Source organism: Engraulis encrasicolus, chromosome 6, assembly GCF_034702125.1.
Source record: "Engraulis encrasicolus isolate BLACKSEA-1 chromosome 6, IST_EnEncr_1.0, whole genome shotgun sequence".
NCBI lineage: Eukaryota > Metazoa > Chordata > Actinopteri > Clupeiformes > Engraulidae > Engraulis > Engraulis encrasicolus.
This window is the reverse complement of record NC_085862.1, coordinates 15025912-15043895: the sequence shown is the minus strand read 5'-3', so window position 1 is coordinate 15043895 and position 17984 is coordinate 15025912. Positions and strand designations below refer to the sequence as shown.

Here is a 17984-nt window from a genome sequence, read left to right as displayed (position 1 = left end):
TAGTTTAGGATGCTCAGCAGAGTTGAATTTTCAAGAATGAATTCGTTTGTACAGAACATTTTTGAGTTTCCAAAGACAAATGTCAACACCAGTTTCATGAACATCGCATTTCTTCACTTTCTGTGAAATATAAAATGGAATTACTTTTCCCAATTTTCTTGAATGTGCAGTGAATGTGTAGTGTCCCCAATGCATTTGTGTTCATGAAAGTACAATCTACTTACTCACCTTTGTAAGACACTGCTATTATTTTGAGCACAACTGTAAAGTAGTTAGCTGAGGTAAGACATAAATCATAAAATAGGGTATGAAAAGTTAAGTCGGTGGAATATTCAGAAGCTAAAATATAGAGTGGCACTAGCAAGTGCCAAACAAAAGTCGTGGCAGTCGTGATCCTTTACCTTCAAAATATGTCATGTTTGTTTTACATCCACCCTTGGTAGAAGGTTGGGTACTGATAGCTGCATCCAACCAACCAATGTCCATTGCGATAGATATGTGAAAAATGTTGTTGTCTGACGCTACATTATACTGTATATTAAGGTATGATTTGTAGGGGGGGGATTGTCCCTCCTTCTGGTTTTGATATTACCACCTTTTCTACATGGTTTTAATCACAGTTCAATGTAAATACTAGAGATATACAGGATCCAAGATCCAGTTCCGGATCCGGCAGGATAATAGGGTTCTTCAGACTATCCGGATCCGGCAGGATCTTAAGCAGTGGATCCGGTATCCGGCAGTTACCTAAAAATCAGGATCTGGGGCATCTCCACTTTTTACGTAGCCTAGACTTTTCAGTCTTTCACAACCCCAATCGCTGCATGGAATGAAAGCCCTTTGGAAGCGGCCGTTGAAGGGAGTGTGGCAGTCAGCCAATGAGTCTTAAAAATAGTTTGCGCCAATGTAATAAAAAGGGCTGTGTGTTTCAACCCTTTCGTAGGATCCGGTACCTGGTTCCTGATCCGGCAGGATCTTAAGCAGTGGATCCGGTATCCGTCAGGATCCTAAAAATCAGGATCCGGTGCATCTCTAGTAAATTCATTGATATTGCTTAAAATCTGCAACGTATCCCCCCCCCTTCTGGTTTTCCAACAAATGACACCCTTTATACGATGCTGGAGAGGGGTCTTTGTGAAATACAGTATGATCAAAGCTTTACAGTTGGCCAACACTAACTTAAAACTTGCTGTTAACGAGCACACACTACGTACTTCAGAAAGCTTCACACCTGTGTCATCGTTCCCATAGATCTCCAACAGCAGTAACAGAACTCATCATGGGTCTTGTTGTTCATTTCTCTCCACAGAGTATGCGTCTGAAGCTGATAGCCAATAACACGACAGTAGAGCGGCGCTTCAGTGCCTGGATAGGAGGCTCCATCCTTGCCTCACTCGTAAGTACACGCACGCACACAAGGAGGGTCCATTCTCACCTCGCGCGTACAAACTCTTCCTCCCCCCCAGTGCCTTCATCATAGCTGCTGCCATCCTTATTTAATGGATTAACTAATTCAGCGGTTAATTTGTGATCAAATAGGAAAAGTGTGCTGAGCTCCAGTGAGGCACTTGTTGAAAGTATCTGTGTGTGTGTGCAGGGCACGTTCCAGCAGATGTGGATCTCCAAGCAGGAGTACGAGGAGGGCGGGAAGCAGTGTGTCGACAGGAAGTGCCCCTAATCTCCATGACAACCAGACATGAAATACCCCGATATCCATGACAACAAAGACGACTGCCTTGAAAACGCCACAAACCTCTCAACCCTGCAACTCCCGGACTCAGGAACACACACACACACACAGATATACTCTCGCACCCTTTTGTCTAGTTTTGTACAATACTCTTTGGTCAACCCTCCAGTGTGTAGACTGTTTAATGTTGATTTGCTATTTTCTTATTTTATAAAGTGCACCTGTCCCTGAGACTGTCCTGATTGGTTGGAGCCTGAGGGGGGCGGGGTTTAGCTGGTGTTACTGTAAAGTGGCCGTCACGTCATGTAGAAGCCAAACTGGGGAGTGCGAGTGAGTGAGTGAGAGTATGTGCAGCGAGAGAGAGAAAGCGAGAGAGAGAGATTGTGTGTGTGTGTTCGTGTGGGTGTACTTCAGAAGCCGTGACTGTTTTGCTCTCCAGGCTCCAGCTGTCTCCATGTAAGCGTGTAGTCTTTTTTGGAAAATAAACATTTTTATTGTGACACATCTAACTTTTTTTTTTTTTTAAATAAACTGATTCTCATTGTTACACTTTGAAATCTGACACTGTGACTCAGGTAATCATAGATGACATTGCAGAGTCTGCAAACTTAAAATCCTTTTTGCTTTGATTTTTTTTATTCCATGGCAAGATTAAGTTTCGACCATTGTTATCCAACGGATGAAGGCAGTGGTCGAAACAATTCTGACGTGGAATAAAAAAAAAAAACGAAGGAAAAAGGATTTTAAGTAGTGTTGCACCGACACCAGTATCGGTGGATCTGCACTAAAATGGTGGTATCGGTATCGGCGTGTACCAAAAAATAGGGCACCGATACCTTTTACAGGTGCTTGTATGACACTTAAACAGCCTTGAAATTAGTTATTTCATACAGGTATTTAAAAAGTATAAAACGTTTGGCTGGATTCACTTTGTATTAGTCTTTTTCCTGTTTCACAAAGGTAGGCAGCAGCCTGACAAAGCCATGCAATGATTTTACATCCAAGTAGTATACACTACAGCCCTTCATATACATAAGTTTCAAATAGGGTGGTATCGGTATCGGCCGATACTGCACAGCCAGGTATCGGGTATCGTATGGGGACCAAAAAATGGTATCGGTGCAACACTAATTTTAACTGTGTGGACTCCTCACTTTAAACTTCGTCAGCATTTGTCCTGCACCTTTTCCTGGAATGTGCTCAATCTCCACCCTCCAATCAGGTAATCATACCACCACCACTGCTGTACAAAGGAGACATCTTTATTACAATGCTGCAGGTTACAGTAACACATATACCAATGAACACAGAAGATGGTAGACCTCTACGCTGTGGCCAGGACAATTTCATGTTTATGTGTAATAACACACAACTCATGGAGACTAATGGAGTATGAAACACTTGTTTGGGGAACAACTTGCCCAGACTAATGCAGTGTGTGTGTGTGTGTGTGTATTCATGACAACTGCATGTTTGGGGAAAAGCTGCTTGTGTGTGTTATGAGTTTGCCGCCTGTTTGGGGAAGAGCTGTTGTAGTTTCTTCTTCTCTTGTCGTTCGTGTGTGTTCTTCCTCACTCTGCCACGCAGATAGTTTTCCAGCCGTTGCCTACAAAACACACAAAAAATGAATTCAATATCTTGCAAAAGCACAATTCTAATGTCATTTACTGATCTGCATTTGGGATGATAAATGAAAAACAGTCCCCCAAAAGTTAGGACGACAGCTGGGAAACTTTATTGTTTATTCCGCGGAGGCAACATGCGAGGCCACAAGTATAAGTGGAGGACAGAAGTCTGCATATTGCAATAACACCATTATTCTACAAGATGTCTACTGAGGGCACTTTGAACATGGCCGCTGCAATGTCATAATGGAATACTACATTTCCCCACGTTTGCCGTAGCCCAGGGATGTTCCAAACTCATTCCAGTTCAGGGGCCTATTTGATCAAGTGGGGTGGACCAGTAGCGAAATTGCAAAATTCTGCTTCATATTGGAATCTCATTGCTAGTCAATCATCTTAAGGTAGATGGCAGTGGGTATATCAGGGGGCATTGATGCTAAATGGCAACATTTTAACTCTAGTATTAAATACCTGAAAGCTCACACAACTGCAGTGAATTGTGTGTTGGTTAGAGATTTACTTCTCATTTTGACATCTGTACTGTTTTTCTCTACAAGTCTGGGGCTGGATTCAACCATCTGGTGGGCCGCATGCGGCTCCCGGACCTTGTGTTTAACCCATTGATGCCTGATGTTGCGTTGCGCAACATTGGCCCTGGCGCCTGGAGCTGCATTATGCAACATTCAGGCTCATGAGATTTGAGACAACTTCATTAAAAAATGTCTGTTTGTTTGAGATGAATGAAATTCCAATGAGAGATGAGGGTTTTAGCGTTCAAATGCAACGCAGGGCATATTTTTATGTGCTTCAGAAGCTGAGATATTTAGGTTTTTGTAGGGCGAGGGCAGCTTTTCTTAAAAAGGACTCAGGCATTCAGCACCCCTTTTTACAGGTGCCTTGGGCGTCAATAGGTTAACACCCCTTCTGGCTCCACAAAACACTGGCACTCACCTGGCGTGCGGCTGGACGAAGTCCGGCGTGTAGAAGCGTTTCCTCTTGTAGCGCGTGTTCATGAACCAGGGGATGGGATGCTCTCTAAAGCGATACCTACATACACACACAAACACAGGGTAAGTGACAGCTATTCGTGTGCAGGCTGACCACATGGTTTTGCATATGTATCGCACGCTAGTGCATTCTGCATGTTGGCGCGACGCTTTTTGAAGTTAAGGCGTGCTCCTCAGATGCAACGGTAAAGCACTTTCATGCACTTTAGTCACATGACACACAATTTTCTCCGTCATGCAACTTCCTGTTGCCGCTGTGATTTTCTGTGCGTGTGCGTGGGTGTGGGTGTGTGTGTGTACTAGTAAGCATGTCCAATGATGTTCTTCCTCCTTGAGGGGAGGCGTGCGCATGTGTGTAACAGTATGCGTGTCAGAAGAGATTCTTCCTCGTGTATGTGTGTGTTTTAGCGTGCATGTGTGTGTTTGTACCAGTATGCGTATCCGAAGATGCTCTTCCTCCACGCTCCAGGCCTGCCTCTCTCCTGCCCAGTCATGAGGAGACGCAGTGAAGCCTCTCTCTCCTCTACCACCGTGTCCAGACGCACCATGGACCGCTCCACCTACAGACACACGAGGCAGCTGTTAGTGTGCGGACCTCCATCATGAAAAAGGCGTTTTATTTCACTCCAGTGCATTCCCCGTTTTGGTGCAACGACTTTTCACGTTAACTCGCGCTACAGCGCCGCTGCCAATCAATTTTGTCAAACGACCAGGCTTGCATGAAGTAAGTAGTTTTCCTGATGTGAATTTTTGTGCCCTTATCAAAAACATCTCTAACTCTAACCTGCGAAATCATGCCCAGAGCAAAGCCACCACTAATCCCAACCTGTTACAGGGCGTTGTAGTGCACACATATGAAGGTACAAGTCGGCTTCTTATCCAAACGCAGTTGCATGCTCCCATTTTCCAATTATAATTTGTGTGGGTAGGCACACCATGGACCGCTTCACCAAGACACAAGACAGTGTTACTCTGTGTGTGTGTGTGTGTGTAGGTGTGTGTGTGTGTGTGGCTCGACGCACCGCAGGCCACTCCACCTGACCAAACGAGGGTGACGGTAGCCCAGTTTATACTACGGGCCATTGGCCCAGGAACTTAAGCCCAGCCCCTGTACCAGTTTATACCGTCTGGGCTAGGCCAGAACTGGGTCAAAGCAAAAACTGTTGTCCAGGTAACAGGCCCTTCTCAACTGCCAGGGCCACCAGTTAGCCCTGGTGCTTGCAGGTCATTTTTTAATGAGTTACCACGGCTACCATTCCATTTCGAATTTTCAGTTGGCCTACAGTATAAATGCACCAGGAACTCTAGCCCTAGGCTTAAGTTCCCGGGCTTCAGTTCCTGGGCCAATAGCCCGCAGTATAAACGGGGCTATTGTCTTTACTGAACTGCCCTCTTCTCTCCACGCAGAGTGAAGTGTGTGTGTGTATGTGTGTGTGTGTACCTTCTTGAGGCGTTCGGGGCTGGGCATGGAGAGACGCTGCCTCTTTGCCTCCTGCTGAAGAGTCAGCAGCATGTTCTTCTCCTTCAGAAGGACGTACCTGTCACACACACATAGCATGTGTTTGATATACTTAGTAACTTACCATAGTTTCAGTAGCAAACGTCAGGCAGTAAAACCAAAGGAAATACCCATAAATGAATAAGTAATTGTTATTACAAGCAGGGCTCTAAATTAACTTTTTCCACCACCAGCCAATTTGGCTAGTAGACATTTTTTCTTACCAGCCAAACAGAAGGTCAACTAGCCATTTTTTTTTTAATCTCGCCAAAATAAAATAGGCTATGCGTTAGGCTATTTTTTTTATTTTATTTTTTAAATCATGGTTATTTTATTCAACTATTTCCAAAACACATAAACACTATAGGCCTACATAGGCCTAATTAACATAATAAGCATATTATATACACTTTTGAATTATTTTTTTAACTTCTGCTTTATATTTACCTCTGAAAACAGTGAATCACATCACTCAAGCCACACAACAGACCTTTAACATAGCCTACAACCAAACACACAGCCAAACACTACAAAACCTCACATCTGTACACTCCAAGGAAGGAGAAGAAATGAGGAAAAGAAGAGGAGAGAGGAGGAAAGGAGAGATCAACACACACACACACACACACACACACACACACACACACACACACACACACACGGGTATGTCTGTGTGTTTATGTAGCCTATATGCTGCTATAGACACCTCCATTTACTCCAGGAGCTCTTCTCTATGCGCAACAAAATGACAAGAAGCATGCTATGTTTAACTATCACGGAAATGTCGCCGTTGGCAGTTTTTTGGTTATTGATTTTTTTTTCACGTAGCCTACTTGCACGGTTATGCAAGGTCTGCTCTTCTTTCCGATGGAGTGGGCTTTCCAACTTAAGTTGCGCCAGGACTGAAAGCATTTCAGAAGACAACTGACAGCTACGCGCACACTACTCTGACAGATAGTTATCATCCTCTGCCCTTGTCGCAATTTCTTTCCACAACCACTCCTTTTTAAAAAACGTCACTACTATTACTGTTATTATTACTAGTAGGCCTATTCGCCAACACAGAATCTTGCTCTAACCACCACCACAAAACATACAAAACAGAAGTAGGCATAATCCGCGTCATGTTATAACTCTTCGGTCAGGTCCTCGCAGCTTAAAAAGGCAGCCTGTTAGAGAAAGGTTCTGTGTCGGTGAGTGCTAATAGTAACAGTAGGCCTAATAGTGATGTTAAAAGTGGTGGAGCGAAAGCGACAGAAGCAGAGGAGGAGAGTTGCCTGTCAAAATAATGCGAGCGTAGCCGACAGTAGGCTGGTCGTCTGAAATGTTTTCTGTCGTGGCGCGCGCAACACAAGCATGGAGTGGCCGCTGCCAGAGCTGCTTCGGAAAGCCCACGGTGGGATGCTACGTCATGACGGTAGTGTTTATGGGTAATGTAGGAAATCTCGCTGTATCGTTGCCATTCAAGCAGCGGTTTACCGTTCATAATTTACTGTACTCGGGCGCTACTAGCCAAATTGGCGGGTAGGTAATTTTTTCTACTAGCCAAAATGAATTCTCACCCGTGTTTGGCGTGTGTTAATTTAGAGCCCTGATTACAAGCACAACAAGTACAAGCTTCAGATATATTCATACAATCGCTGACGTCGGTGCTATAACAAAAACGTCATTGATCCATATGTCTGCACGTGTGTGCCAATTGGCTTACCATAGTTTGTGGAGGTCCTCGTTGCTTTTGGCCCGCAGCAGTTTGCTGGTCCAGGGGGCTCCTGGGAAGGGACAAGGGACACATGATAAGGGACACGTGATGAGGGACATTGTATGTTCAGCAGCACAGTAGCCTATGTACTAAGAGACAATACACTAAATTTGGTTGTATACAAATGAGGTGCAGAGACAGACAGCCCTGCCCAATGCCTGTACTACAGTATAATTACTATTTCCTGCCTGATGATCAGTAAACACTAGGCGGTCCATGACTAAACTTCTCTCTATAGTTTGAAGCTGCAAAGGCAATAGTGGAGGGTCTGAGAGTATTCTACTAATGACTTGTCATGTCAACCGAGGAAATCAATCCCCTTTTTATCCAACGCTGGCACACACACGCACACGCACACACACACACACACACACACACACACACACACACACACACACACACACACACGCACACGCACACACATAGGCCTACACACACAGAGCAGAATCGGTAGCCAAAAGGGAAACGGGCAATTGGTGGGGGCTCAGTAGTTGTAATGGGAATGGTGGATCAGTGCTACACGACAGAAGCACAGAACCACCCAAATAAACCCAGCTGGAGTGGATTCGAATATATCAGCTGCACACACTGACGGGGCCATCAGAGATCGAAGTACTCTACAGACAATAACAAGCAAGCACACACACACGTGCACAAACACACGTACCAGACTTGACTTTAGGTTCGCCCCAGTTCTCGGGAGTATCGAAGAACTCATCGAGTCCGCTGCGACTGTGTGATGTGTGGAAGAGACGACAATGGATCGGCACCGCAGCCGGACAAACTGAGCTGAACCTGAAACGTAACAGACATGAAGTAGAAGAACATGAACATTAAAAACATCCGCTGTCTACGCAGCCCCATTCAGCAACCCAGCTGGGTGTTCGTTGCATCACACAACAGTAGGCTACACTGACTCGCAGCAAGAAGATAAATGTCATTACCTGCTGGCGAGAGTATTACACCTGATTGAAGAATACTGCGTTTGCTGTGATGTGAAAGATGATGTTTGTATTGACACAGAACGCTGAAATAGTCGACATAAACCAGCAATGCGTCCTGCAGAGGTCGCCGCCATTTTGAAACTGATGACAGGTGAGGAGCACTTCCTTTTACCCAGGATGCACCAAGGTTGTGTTGACTTGGGTTTTAGACAATCAAGCATTTTTTCATTGACACTGTTGTTTTTAAATAAATACAGGGACACATAAGAACCACATATACCACATATGCTTCTAGTTTGTAGTCTAAAGTTCAGAAAAATATTTTCCCTCATCAAAGATGGCGTGCCACAAGGGAGGCGAAATATGAAGTTCTTCCGGTGGAACTCTGCCCAAAGTAGTGATGGTGGGTATGAGCGTCCTACGGTCTGCTGCCGCTTTGGCAGGCAGATTGAATCCTTTAAAAAGCAACATTCCCGTCGGGACTTTACTCTCTGGCTCGGCATTAAAAACAGAAAAGGGTGAGTTGCGTTTATAGATGTTACATTGTGGAATAATGTTTCGGCTGAGCTCTGTTTTGATTATGACCTTGTCAGTCCGCTCAACTGAAGGCACTTGTGTTTGCTAGCCAGATAGCTAGCAGCTGAGCTGGCTGCATTGTTTACGGTTTAATTAACGGAGTATAACAGGTTACCAACAATCAAGTGAGTTATATTACACTCTTGTTGTTCGCCCCAGCATTCGCCTTGCGGAAATGTCTTGTGTTCAATTCTAAAGTGTGAACGAGCCTGTGTTGTGCTAAGTTCAAATGAGGTTACTTGGGCACTAGTCAAAGTGCACATGGTAAAGTGGGACAGTAGGCTTTCTAATGACCTTAAAATAATAGTTCTAGTGTGGTTGATAGGGTAACTCACATTTACTCTTCCCATCTTCTCTCCTCTCCTCACCTCAACTCTTCCCCCTCTCCACACCTTTCCTCTCCTACAGCGGTGGTACGATACGGCAGCCATGGGAAGAAAATGTTCATCATCAAACCATCTGATTACTACGACAGAAGGTTTCTGCGTCTCTTGGTACGGAGTTCATGTCTAAACCACATTCATCAGCAATCAGCCTGACAAGATTAAACGATTTGATTACACTTGAATGACACATGTATGAACTGACAGTCGTGGGCAGGCTTGGGGATGGGCTTTAGATCAGAGGGTGGAGGTTCAAATCCCATCCTTCCACTGACATGGCTGAGGAAGTGCCCTCAAGCAAGGCATGTAACTTGCTCCAGGGGCTGTAACCAATACCCTGCAAATAACTAGCTTCGAAAGAAAGTGGCAGCTGAGTGTAATGTAATGCTAAAACGAGCAGCCACAAATGCATCTTCAGGTGTATTTTTTCCTCACTTGTGTTTTATTCCTTTCCAGCAATACTACACACTGCTGACAGGAATTCCTCTCGCTGCATTCATCACCTTTGTCAATGTGTTTATTGGTGAGTTGAGAAGTGTGTGACATACACAAGAAATAATTGGCCAGTTATGAATAGTTATAACCACAGAAACAGGATGTTTTGTAGTTATGTGGAATGCTGTACCTTTACATTACCCATGTGAATCCGTTGTGGTTGTGCTATATCTGATATAATGACCCTATAATGATGCATAATAAATGCAGAAATAAGATATTTTCAAGCTCTACTAGTGGGTCACATGTGTCTTTGTAGACTTTGTGTTTTACATTGTGCAGGTTTGTTCTGCCTGTTAGTCATACTACTTTGTAGTAGTAAGTGGAGAGGAGGTTTGTATGATGCTGTACACAGCAGTGATTACCAAACTGGAGGCCGGTACCCCCGAGGTGGGGGTGGGGGTACTGCAGGTGGGGCGCATCAGAAAGAAGGGGCTTTTCATACGAACAGGGAAAGCACAAGTTAATAAGAAGTTTGGGAACCACTGCTATGCAGTACGTTTGCTCCTTCCATGTATGTATGACATTAATGTTGGAGCTGCACGGTTTCAAGTGTTTATTGTATTTACTTTTCATTAGTACTAGATAGCCAATGTTGGCATCTGAGTTGACTTCCTTATATATGCATGCATACTTGGTCGATGAAACTGATTTTGATCACGCCGTGTGTTTCAGGTGATGCAGAGTTGGCCGAGATCCCTGAGGACTATGTGCCAGACCACTGGGAGTACTATAAGGTGTGTGTGAGTGGCACCCCATAACAACGTGTAGTGTAGTGTGTGTGTGTGACACACCATCACCAGGTATTTGGAGTTTGGGTGTACCTTTAACGTGTGTGTGTTGTGCGCAGCACCCCATCACCAGGTGGATAGCGAGGAACCTTCTGGATGATCCAGCGAAGGAGTACGAGAAGATGATGGCACTGGTGCAAATGGAGCAGGAGAAGACAGAGATGAGGTAAAACACACGCACGCATGCACGCACACACCACCTGGTATAAGTGCACATAGAGCAAGAGAAGACAGAGCTGGGGCGTACATTCCATTATCCAAACTCCTGTTCTCGACATGGACTTTTGGGGGGACATATCCCCTTTCAACATCTCTATTGCAAATGAGAAAATCACTATTGAATTTTGCGCTTGTGCAATATATTGGATTAAACTTCAATCATCAATGACGTCTTGCAACATCACCACGAGGCCACAAACACAAGTGGGAGTTTGGATAATAGAATTTACCCGAGGTAACACACACACACACACACACACACCTAAGCCTTATCTAGCCACTAGCTCGCACACACCTACTTGATCACATGGAGCAAGAGAAGACAGAGATGGTGTAGTGCACACACACACACACACACACCTCCTCCATACTTCGCTACAACCTGACACCATCCCCATCCCACCACACTGAGCCAGTCACTAATGTAGTGTTTGTGTGTTTTCAGAAATCTGCAGATGCAGGTGCGCCGCCACATGCGTCAGAAGGGTGACGGGGCATGGTTCCAGGTGGAGACCATTGACAAGTCTCTCATCGACTACTCTCCCAAAGCCACGCCCGACAACTGATCCCCTCTAGGACCCAGCGGCCGCCTCTGGCCCACCGCGCCCAACCCCCGGACCGCACCAATCCTCTAACCTGTACAAAGAACCTGCGTAGAGTATTTGTCTGACTGTTTATGTGCGCATCATTATTAAAGCATGCGTCTACTATTTAAACTGCTTCCCTGTCTGTTCTGTTGCATCGCACAACTTGACATTCTGTTACATCGTTCACAACTAGCGCTTTCAAACATCTGGACTTTGAGTCCATGCTCGGCAGCGTAGTCTTGCCGTATCATCGCTGTCCAGCAGAATCCTCATACTTATGTCCACATTTCAGAAAGCAATTATGTCTTTATTCATTTGAAAAAGATGTATAATCAGTACAATTGGTCAGTTTCCTTGAGTATGTGAATTTTGGAAATGATTCAAACCCCATTTAGTATAATGATGAAATGTGTATTTTATTTAGAAAATAGTAGCTATAGGGGTTGCTACACTGTATGACGCTTCCTCAACCAGGATCATTACCCCCTAAATAAAACAAAGGGAGCAGAAGTTGGGGTTACCAACAACTGGTACATTCATGCGAAATGAGTCGCCACTTAGATGCTACCCTGATGTATAGAGGAGTCTTTTACTCTGAATTATATTGGTTTAGTAATCTAAACCTTCATCATAGGCCATATTACGATTCATTATATTGGTATAATCCAACCCTCTAATCCAGAGGCTACGTCTCGAGGGCCATTTATGGTTGTTGGATCCGATGAGGTTGTTGCTTCACATGAAATATGACAATCTGTAAAGGAATCTTAGAAATTACATTTGGAATACAATTAAGTTATATTCAGGGGACCTAGAAAAGGTGGGGTCTGTTCTAAAGGTGGTTGGCTTCAATATAGGCCTAAAGTGCAGAGAGAAATCCTTGTTTGTGTTCATAATGTGGCCCCTCGAATGAAAAAGGTTCCCCACCTCTGCTCTAATCAGTAGGTGTATTGCAGTAAGGACGCACAAAAAACTCACTACAGGTATCATTTTATTCTTCTGAATGCTCAACTGCCATGGGTTCTGCAGCACATAACAAATATAACTGATCGCAAACACCCACTGATTCCACAGGACAATGACATGACTGACGGGGCAAAGCATCATGATTTTGCCTTTACTTTATTTGACTGATGATTGTGAATTTTATAAAAAGATGTCACTCAGATAATCTTCAAGACTTCAGCACCTCATCCTTGGTTTCCCTCACAACAAAATTATGAGAGAAGCTCGCAAGATGTAGGCTGTACTGAACTATCAACGTGTTAAGTAAAGCATTACTTTGGAACAAATTAAAAGAAGGGAAAGAAGGTCTGAATCGCACTAACAAATTAATGTTTTGTTTGGAATGGGTTGGCTATCACCTCACTTTTTCCGCACACACCATCTATTCGACACACTTCCAACATCGATATCCAAGCCTGTGTGTAAATATATCACCTACTGGCAGATAATGACATCTATAGTTTCACATCTGTAACTTCATATGAGAAAAAACTAGTACTACAGTGACTTTAACCCATTAAAACATGGCGTTATAAATTTGTTGTTACCAGAATTGCAATGACTTGAGTCGCAATGCATTAATAAAGGCCCATGTTATGTCATAGTAGAGTAGTACTATGGTAATTAATCTTACAATGACTATTACGGTGTTCCTCTGATGGCGCGGTGTGCATTAAAGGGGTCTACTACCACAGAGATGGTTGCTTCTTAGAAACCATCTCTCACTACCACCAGAAATAATTTGGTAATACTTTCTTAGTATATGAAGATGGGAGGGAGCAATGCCAGCGTGTGTCAATACAAAACTTGAAATCTACAAAAGGAACACATGAGCATCAATTGTAGTTTTCAAATACATGCTACATCAAGACAACGTAACAATGTAATGACAACTCCAAATAGAACACATCAAAGAACTTTTCAACTATGGCGACAACAACATCAACTTAACAACTAAATATTGCCTGCTGATGAAGCAGGAGTCCTTAATGTTAACGATCAACACCAGGGTAACTTCTCACCCTTTTCCAACTTGGGGCCCACTTGACATGTTCAAAAATGTTCGAGGCCCACCTCTGGCCCAATTAACAATACAATTCAAACAATTTGTCAACAGAAGGCCTACATATTATTAAGATTCTAAGAAAATGATTTCACAACCCACTTGGAATACCTTTGTTGCCCACAGTTTGGAAATCATTAGTCTAGACTCCTCTCCAAACAGATACCGGTACCAAATGGACATCCTAAGATTTATCCAAATCCAAGTCCTTGGATGCCCTCTTGTGCTCATTCAGAGACTACACTTCAATCCACTATCTAAACGTGTGTGTGTGTGTGTGTGTGTGTGTGTGTGTGTGTGTGTGTGTGTGTGTGTGTGTGTGTGTGTGTGTGTGTGTGTGTGTGCGCGCATGCGCGATGGGCGGAGACAAGAAATCAACAGAGAGAAGGAGGAAGATGAGACTAGGGAGAGAGAGCACACATATACTCATTGACACACACACACACACACACACACACACACACACACACACACACACACACAGACTTTCATTGGGTGTTCTGTATACGAAAGAATGAATGAATGAATGAATGAATGCATGTTCATTATATCTTGCGCTTTGGCAATACAATCACCCATCAGTCATATAAGGCTTCTTAAACTTGAACTTGTATAGAGTTCTTCAGTAACGCGGAAGCATGTAGTAGATTGTAGTCTTTAATGTTAGCATTTAAGGACTTCCTGGTTCGTATCGGCTTCCGGCCTCCATTGAGAATGAATAGGGGTAAATTTCAAATAAGCTCCGAGTGCAAGCACGCGCTTAGCGAACCCCCGCAAACTGTCGAGGGTGTTAAAAATAGGCTGTAGGTATGACATGGTTGATCATTTTGTGTCAAACTTCGACATAAATACGATGTTGCGTCCATATGCTAAACCCGGAAGCTTTTGGCGACTACAGAAGCGGCGCCTGTATCTAACGGCATGTACGTGCGGAGGGTTGTACCCATGGCAACCAAAGGAAAGTATGTAGTTCGGAAGTTTTAATGATCAGAAAGGGGTTAGCAATATTGAATTATAATCGTCATGATTTAACATGTGAATACACCAACATGATGATATGATCCGTTCCACTAATGAGAAAGGGATGCGGGGACACGCTAATGTTCGTTGTTGCCGTGCAACTTATATTTTTGCCAAACCTGAATCTCTATGGCGTTTTGCAATGTAAAAAATCGCCATCGAACCGGTAGTCCAAACGCCGCATACAAGTTGACGTCAACGCTGAAGAGCTCTATGGCGTTTTGCAATGTAAAAAATCGCCAGGGAACCGGTAGTCCAAACGCCGCATACAAGTTGACGTCAACGCTGAAGAGCTCTATTAGAATAAGAATAGAGCTCTTCAGCGTTGACGTCAACTTGTATGCGGCGTTTGGACTTCCGGTTCGATGGCGATTTTTTACATTGCAAAACGCCATAGAGATTCAGGTTTGGCAAAAATATAAGTTGCACGGCAACAACGAACATTAGCGTGTCCCCGCATCCCTTTCTCATTAGTGGAACGGATCGTATCATCACGTTGGTGTATTCACATGTTAAATCATGACGATTATAATTCAATATTGCTAACCCCTTTCTGATCATTAAAACTTCCGAACTACATACTTTCCTTTGGTTGCCATGGGTACAAGCCTCCGCACGTATATGCCGTTAGATACAGGCGCCGCTTCTGTAGTCGCCAAAAGCTTCCGGGTTTAGCATATGGACGCAACATCGTATTTATGTCGAAGTTTGACACAAAATGATCAACCATGTCATACCTACAGCCTATTTTTAACACCCTCGACAGTTTGCGGGGGTTCGCTAAGCGCGTGCTTGCACTCGGAGCTTATTTGAAATTTACCCCTATTCATTCCCAATGGAGGCCGGAAGCCGATACGAACCAGGAAGTCCTTAAATGCTAACATGAAAGACTACAATCTACTACATGCTTCCGCGTTACTGAAGAACTCTATAGGACAGTGCAGTGGGTAAGTTGACGTCATCACTGGTTACCACGGCAACCTGATAGGCAGATGTGTGTGTGTGTGTGTGTGTGTGTGTGTGTGTGTGTGTGTGTGTGTGTGTGTGTGATATGTTTTCTTAGAAGTAGTAGATAGGGAGTTCATTCCACTGAGAAGATACGAGTTTTTGCTGCTGCGCTGCTGCTGCTGGTGTGTGTGTGTGTGTGTGTGTGTGAGAGAGAGAGTTGTGATGAAAGTGTTTTTTTTTCTTTATTATTTTTTCATTATTTATTTCTATTTCATTAAGTGAATATCGTGTATTTTAATGTAAGAACATTATTATGTTTCATTGGGATTGCATAGGCCTATATGAAATTGCATTTCTAAAGATAGCCTGTAATTATTTGTGCAGGTTGGATTTAGCATAATCATTCCTCATTCGTTTTGATATTGAATAAAGTTCAGGAGGGAGACCACCCAGCATGCAGCAGGTGTCACGCAGTGCCTGGCTGATGTAAATTAAAAGTTCACGTGAACAACCTCAGGCCGAGGCGTTGTTGCAGCAGCACACTCTGGATGCGCTTGAAACAGTCAGGCCGCTTGCGATGCCTTTCGAGTTGTAGGACTATCGACTGTATCATACAACTACGCTTTTTGCACATATTTCGTTCGCATGGGAATACACTTTTTGAGCTATTTAAGTCACGGAAGCGAAGCGACCTCGGAGGACATTTAAAGACTGTGAAAAGTCTGACTGTCGGGATATTGGAACCTGCCTTCACTCGCCTACACGAGGCACAAAGGGACCGTGAGCTAACCAGATAATGTGTCCTTCATATTTTATATAGGCCTGTTGTGTATTTTTGTCTATAGTGTGAAGGATTTCGAATGCGAAACTTTTGTGCCCCAGGATAGGATTTGTATTATCATGTAGGTCTAACGTGTTGGGGTTTTGTTTTATGTTCTATTACATAGGCCTGAACGTTTCACGTTTTCTACATAGGCCTAAGTCCACTGTTGGGCGTTTGATAACCTCCACGTAACATCCACGAGTGAATGACCCATGGTCTACGTCTATTATCTCAATTGACATTATCATTTCATGTTCCCGGACGCTCAACGGCACCCACCCAAACACACACACACACACACACTCTCTGCGTCTAAATAAAAGGCCAGTTGAAGTTCTTGCACAGTCTGTCACACTCGAAACAGTCAGACTGGAGTCAGACACGGTGCCTTATTATGGAGAGGTCAGAGTGCACGAGGACATTTATCCTATTGGTTTTCGTCTCTGCGGTCCACCTCAGTCCAGATCCCTTTCTTACATTCGGGACTAAAGGAGGAGTTGCTGAATTAGGTGATTTTCGTGGGGCCAATGACAGCATGATGTACAGGATTTACGAAGATGGAGATATGCTTCTGGTCAACTGCTCACAGCCAGACAGCCCACAACTAGACGGCTATGACATTACCTGCCCTGGAGAGAGTTCCAGTTTTATATTTAACAGCCTCACCATGTCACAAAGTGGAGACTACAGAGTGGAGGGGAGGAGAGAAAAAAATAGCTCAGTAGAAAGCGTCATCAAACGCCTCACTGTCTGTGAAGAAGGTGGTGTGGACATATCTAGAGAGGATGGTGTTGTGTTTGTTAGAGATGGCAATGCTGTGCTGTGTGAGTTTGGTTCTGCTCTGGTGAATGGCAGCAGTCTAGAGCTGTATGCATATCATGAGAGACATTTCACTCTGGCCCTGGACACCAGCTCCTCTCTGGAGCCCCTCATGCCACACCTGATTAACACACTGCAGGTGGACACCAACACCTCCATGGTCACGCTTTCTGGGTTTATGTACAGTGACCCATTTAACAAGTTCTTATGTACGATGTGGAGAAGAGGTCAATGCCAACAGGCTAAACAGCAATTGCTCGAATATATTCCCCCAGTTATCGTTACTCATGAGAAGGAGAGTGTCACTCTTCCCTGCACTTTCAGAAGAAATCTTTCAGAAGAAGTGCGCTGGAAAACACCAACTGGATATGTCAGAATCAGCAGCAACCAGACCTGGCCTCCGAAAGTGATGTACATGCTGAACGGCAGCCAGGCTGGAGACTATTCCCTCAACATTCCCTCTGTGTCCCAGCAACATACAGGGATGTACAGTATATCACGAAAGTGAATACACCCCTCACAGTTTTGCAGATTTTTGAGTATATCTTTTCATAGGAAAGCATTACAGAAATGTAACTTTGACACAATGATTAGTGACCTTTTAGCAACATATTTAACCACTTACATTTCTTGTTCACTCAGAAAAAAACAAAATACAGCCATTAATGTTTGAACATGTACTCACAAAAGTGAGTACACCCCAGATTAAAATCCGGTAGAGAAGGGGCTGTG

General features: G+C 44.0%; 3 protein-coding genes across 4 annotated transcripts in view; 2 read left to right on the top strand and 1 right to left on the bottom strand.

The window, feature by feature from the left end:
* actl6a (actin-like 6A) overlaps positions 1 to 2204 on the top strand; it is a 13766-nt gene extending 11562 nt beyond the window's left edge. For both annotated transcript variants that reach the window (XM_063200058.1, XM_063200059.1), the window contains 2 exons: positions 1310 to 1396; positions 1598 to 2204. In XM_063200058.1, coding sequence (XP_063056128.1) covers positions 1310 to 1396; positions 1598 to 1678 — 168 coding nt within the window. In that variant the 3' untranslated portion in view covers positions 1679 to 2204. The remainder of the gene's footprint in view (positions 1 to 1309; positions 1397 to 1597) is intronic.
* Positions 2205 to 2936: 732 nt separating this feature from the next.
* Positions 2937 to 8668, bottom strand: mrpl47 (mitochondrial ribosomal protein L47). The gene is made up of 7 exons (XM_063200753.1): positions 8524 to 8668; positions 8247 to 8374; positions 7529 to 7589; positions 5764 to 5860; positions 4752 to 4882; positions 4267 to 4362; positions 2937 to 3296 (listed from the first exon to the last, which is right to left on the bottom strand). Exons 1-7 carry the CDS (start codon positions 8655 to 8657, stop codon positions 3188 to 3190), a joined length of 756 nt encoding a protein of 251 aa, XP_063056823.1. The 5' UTR covers positions 8658 to 8668; the 3' UTR covers positions 2937 to 3187.
* Positions 8669 to 8789: 121 nt separating this feature from the next.
* Positions 8790 to 11703, top strand: ndufb5 (NADH:ubiquinone oxidoreductase subunit B5). Its single transcript, XM_063200057.1, has 6 exons — positions 8790 to 9041; positions 9508 to 9593; positions 9939 to 10005; positions 10653 to 10714; positions 10828 to 10934; positions 11433 to 11703. Exons 1-6 carry the CDS (start codon positions 8924 to 8926, stop codon positions 11551 to 11553), a joined length of 561 nt encoding a protein of 186 aa, XP_063056127.1. The 5' UTR covers positions 8790 to 8923; the 3' UTR covers positions 11554 to 11703.
* The last annotated feature ends 6281 nt before the right edge of the window (positions 11704 to 17984 follow it).